Genomic DNA, 3,312 nt, shown 5'->3' with positions numbered 1-3,312 from the left:
TTCCGACGTGGTCGCCGATCTGAAGCCCTTTGGCCCGCGCTGCAAGATCAGACCCCATTCGAGAGTTGGGAAGGAAGGGGCCTCGGAAGGAAAAGGAATCGTCATCTTCTGCTGCAGCTGCCTTGACACTGGCACTGTCGTCAGGCCGAAGTGACTCCTTTTCATCAAGAGCAAAAGTAGTTCCCGAGGTGATGCTCTTGCCGTCCAGGCTAGCCGGCTTGGTGCCGAGCTCTGAGTTGGAGTCGGCGCGCTGCGACTCATCGGAGCCATCTTTGATTGCAGACTTGAAACGGTCGATGGGATGCGAGCCGCTGCCATTCACGACCAAGCTGGGAGTCCTAGCTCCGAACTGTACATCTTTGAGGCCATTTGCGACAGGGTCATGAGCGAGGGGCTTCATTTGGGACCCAAGTTCTGGTGCCAGGGCTACATTGTTGGAGCTGGCGTCGGTGGTAGAGCAACTCCCATTCGCAACAGTATCATGGACGATGGTTGTTGTGGCGGTATCGGCCTGCTTCGTCATGGGGTGGGCCTGTTCTTGGCCAAGAGGAGCGGCGGGTCGACGGGCTGAGGTGAGGGGCGCGTTTTCTTTCGAAGCAGTCGCTGCGATCTGTACACAGAACAGTTCGAGTCAACACAAGCTCATGTGTGAGGGCCTGGTGACCCAGGTATTCGGACTTGGAGTGCTCGAGCTTACCTTCGCAAATGATGGCTTTCGAAGGCCAGGGGAAACCTGTGTGGTCTCCATTATGGGGCCTGGGTAGTTGTTGTGTCTGCGGCGAGTCGTATGTGGGGTGTTGGCCACGACGTAACTGCTTGCTCGAGCAGGCGGTCTTGCAAAGCGAATCGAAGAACGTGGTCCCAGAAGGAGGGGATCAAAAGACAAGATCCGAAATCAAGCACACAACTGGATCGAGGCAGACATGCGGTACGAGAGGGAGGTTCCGTGAATCATTGTCGAGAGAACAGGGTCATGATCGCTCAGCGGGGTTCAATGGCAATACCGATGCCGGGTGCTGCTTCGCGCCAACGGCGGGTTGATCGCCCGGTGCTTCGCAAGCGAAGATGGTTGTCTGTCCGCGACAGTCAGCAAGGATACCAGTGGGCGCGATAGAGAACAATGCCAGGAGGGGACGAAAGAAAGAATGTGGGCGCACAAGAACTGGAACAAGGCGACCAGAAGAGGAGAGCTGAGGGAAGACACAGCTTGTCGCAGGAGGACGGAGTGCAGGTCGTGGACCAGGCCGCCCGAGCACAAACTCCGACAAGCTGGGGTGATGGGAGGGGGGCAGAATAAAAAGAGCCGCTGTGACTTACCCTAAAGTGGTTGTCTCTCAGTTGGTCGCAGCCGTAATGGTCTGTTCAAGATGGCACAATGAGAACGTATGTGTCGGTTGCGTATATGATGGATGATGGGGTCAAGCAGGCGCCATTCCCGTATGTTGCTGCAGCCGCAATGTCCCGTGGTACGGCAGGCTGAGGTTGCAGGCGACAGGCGACAGGCGACAGGCAAGGTCAGAATTTCTGGTGAGGACCGAGCAGTGGATGAAGATGGATGTCCCTCCGCACCTGGTTGGTGAGAGACAGTAGGACTGAGGGACCCAGCCCACCGCCCGCCTCATGCGGCTTAGCGTCGGTAGATTCTGTGGCGGTGCATATTCGTGGGTCACGTTGAGCCACAGAAGCCTGCCTCACCTCTTCTCGAGGCAAGAAACAAGGCAAAAAATGGTGGCACTGTTGCCTGCCTGTAGCCTCGCTCGACTTGGTATCCGATGACATGAGTGAGGCCGACACAGATTTCACTCTCCCACACTACCAATCAAAACCCACCCTGCTTGATACTCGCCCACACCTGTCAACTGCCCGTGTTGAGGCTTCTTGAACACAGCAGACCTCACATCGGTCGACTCTCAGACGCAATATATTCTCGTTCTCAAGCGACACCTACAACGCCAGGCCACGCAGCCGACGGCGTGATAGATATTCACCATGTACAGACGCCCACCAGGACCACGCCAATCAACTCCCGCCAATGTTTGCTGCCAAAAGTGCCTCAAACGAGATAAGTCACTATGTATCCTTCGTCTTGGGTCAAAAACTGACTCCCGTAGCACGACACTACTCTTACGAATGCAAGGAGCCAGCCCAAGCCAGACCTTATGTTCCAAGGCCATCGCGGACACAGCAACTCCGGGATCCCAAGCTTCTCCCCAAACTGACCGAGGCAACCCCGAATGAAGCTGAGAATAAGTGAGCATCATGAATCTTGCATAAATAAATACCGAAGCTAACATGTGTGGCAGAAAAGGCATCGCAGATGCGGAGCTGGCCAAGAGAGAGCTGAGCGGGAGCGTCAAGCGGGCGCTTGAAGGCACGCGATGCGGACTCGGGTGATGATGAGCTTCGCCGTCGCAATCGCTCAGCGTCGATTGACTCGGTCTCCGCCATATCTACGGAGCGTTCAGCTTCACCGCCCACCTCCGAGGCGATCGCCCTCCCCGGTAGCGTCTAGACGAAGGAATCGATCTCGAGACGCTTCGCTCGATCGCCGCCGTTCTCCGAGTCCTGGGAGCGACAATGGACAGCATGCGCCACACCGTCAGAAGCCGGCCCGGCGCTCTAGGTCACAATCAGAGGCACGATCACAATCACCGCCCAGGCACAGGAGAAGGTCGTTTTCAAGGGATAGCCGCTCACCTCCTGCGAGACAAGACCGCAGATACCGCGAAAGGGACTCGGACCGGCCGGCCGCAAGTGAGCGAACGAGGCATGATCGTCGGTCTCCGTCGAACTCGCCTCCGCGAGTCCACCAGGGTGATCGTAGGAGGTCACCATTTCCTCGTTCGAGTCGGAACACCCGCATGGACGCTAGAGATGCACAGCCAAAGCAACAGCGCGTGCCTCAGGGAGCCCCGCGGGAGCGAAGCCTCAGCCCCTTCAGTCAAAGACTAGCCCTGACGAAAGCAATGAATGATGGGAGATAGAGCAAGGAAAAACCAGAGGAGCGTCGTCGATACCGATGTCAGTTGTCACTCTAGGCTGAGCGCTTGCTTCTATTTACTGAATGAAGCCGATGCGTGTCCCGTTTGTGTTGTGGTAGTGCCGCTCGATGTTCCGTCAGTCTACTCGCGCCCCCGTCTCACCTTGTTCATACATGTATGTTCTGCAAATGTGAATGACGTTCAACCAAAAACAGGTCGAAAAAGCGGCCCAAGAAATGGACAGTCTGATAAACGTGGGCAATCCCGCGTTCGAGCTGCATAACCAGTTAGTCCGAGGTTTGTACAATCCATTCGCCAAATAAGCCCCTAT

At 56.3% G+C, this 3,312-nt stretch overlaps 2 protein-coding genes across 2 annotated transcripts in view; one reads left to right on the top strand and one right to left on the bottom strand.

The window, feature by feature from the left end:
- VDBG_04253 (conserved hypothetical protein) overlaps positions 1–748 on the bottom strand; it is a gene marked incomplete at both ends in the record, with an annotated part of 2,873 nt that extends 2,125 nt beyond the window's left edge. The window contains 2 exons of the mRNA XM_003006254.1: positions 8–610; positions 698–748. Of these exons, the coding sequence (XP_003006300.1) occupies positions 8–610; positions 698–748 (654 nt within the window). The remainder of the gene's footprint in view (positions 1–7; positions 611–697) is intronic.
- A 1,829-nt stretch (positions 749–2,577) lies between these two features.
- VDBG_04252 (predicted protein) overlaps positions 2,578–3,312 on the top strand; it is a gene marked incomplete at both ends in the record, with an annotated part of 1,126 nt that continues 391 nt past the window's right edge. Inside the window, 2 exons of the mRNA XM_003006253.1 lie at positions 2,578–2,820; positions 3,197–3,278. Coding sequence (XP_003006299.1) covers positions 2,578–2,820; positions 3,197–3,278 — 325 coding nt within the window. The remainder of the gene's footprint in view (positions 2,821–3,196; positions 3,279–3,312) is intronic.

Source organism: Verticillium alfalfae, genomic scaffold, assembly GCF_000150825.1.
Source record: "Verticillium alfalfae VaMs.102 supercont1.4 genomic scaffold, whole genome shotgun sequence".
Lineage (NCBI taxonomy): Eukaryota > Fungi > Ascomycota > Sordariomycetes > Glomerellales > Plectosphaerellaceae > Verticillium > Verticillium alfalfae.
Note: the sequence above shows the minus strand (reverse complement) of the source record. Positions and strands in the feature narration are given on the sequence as shown.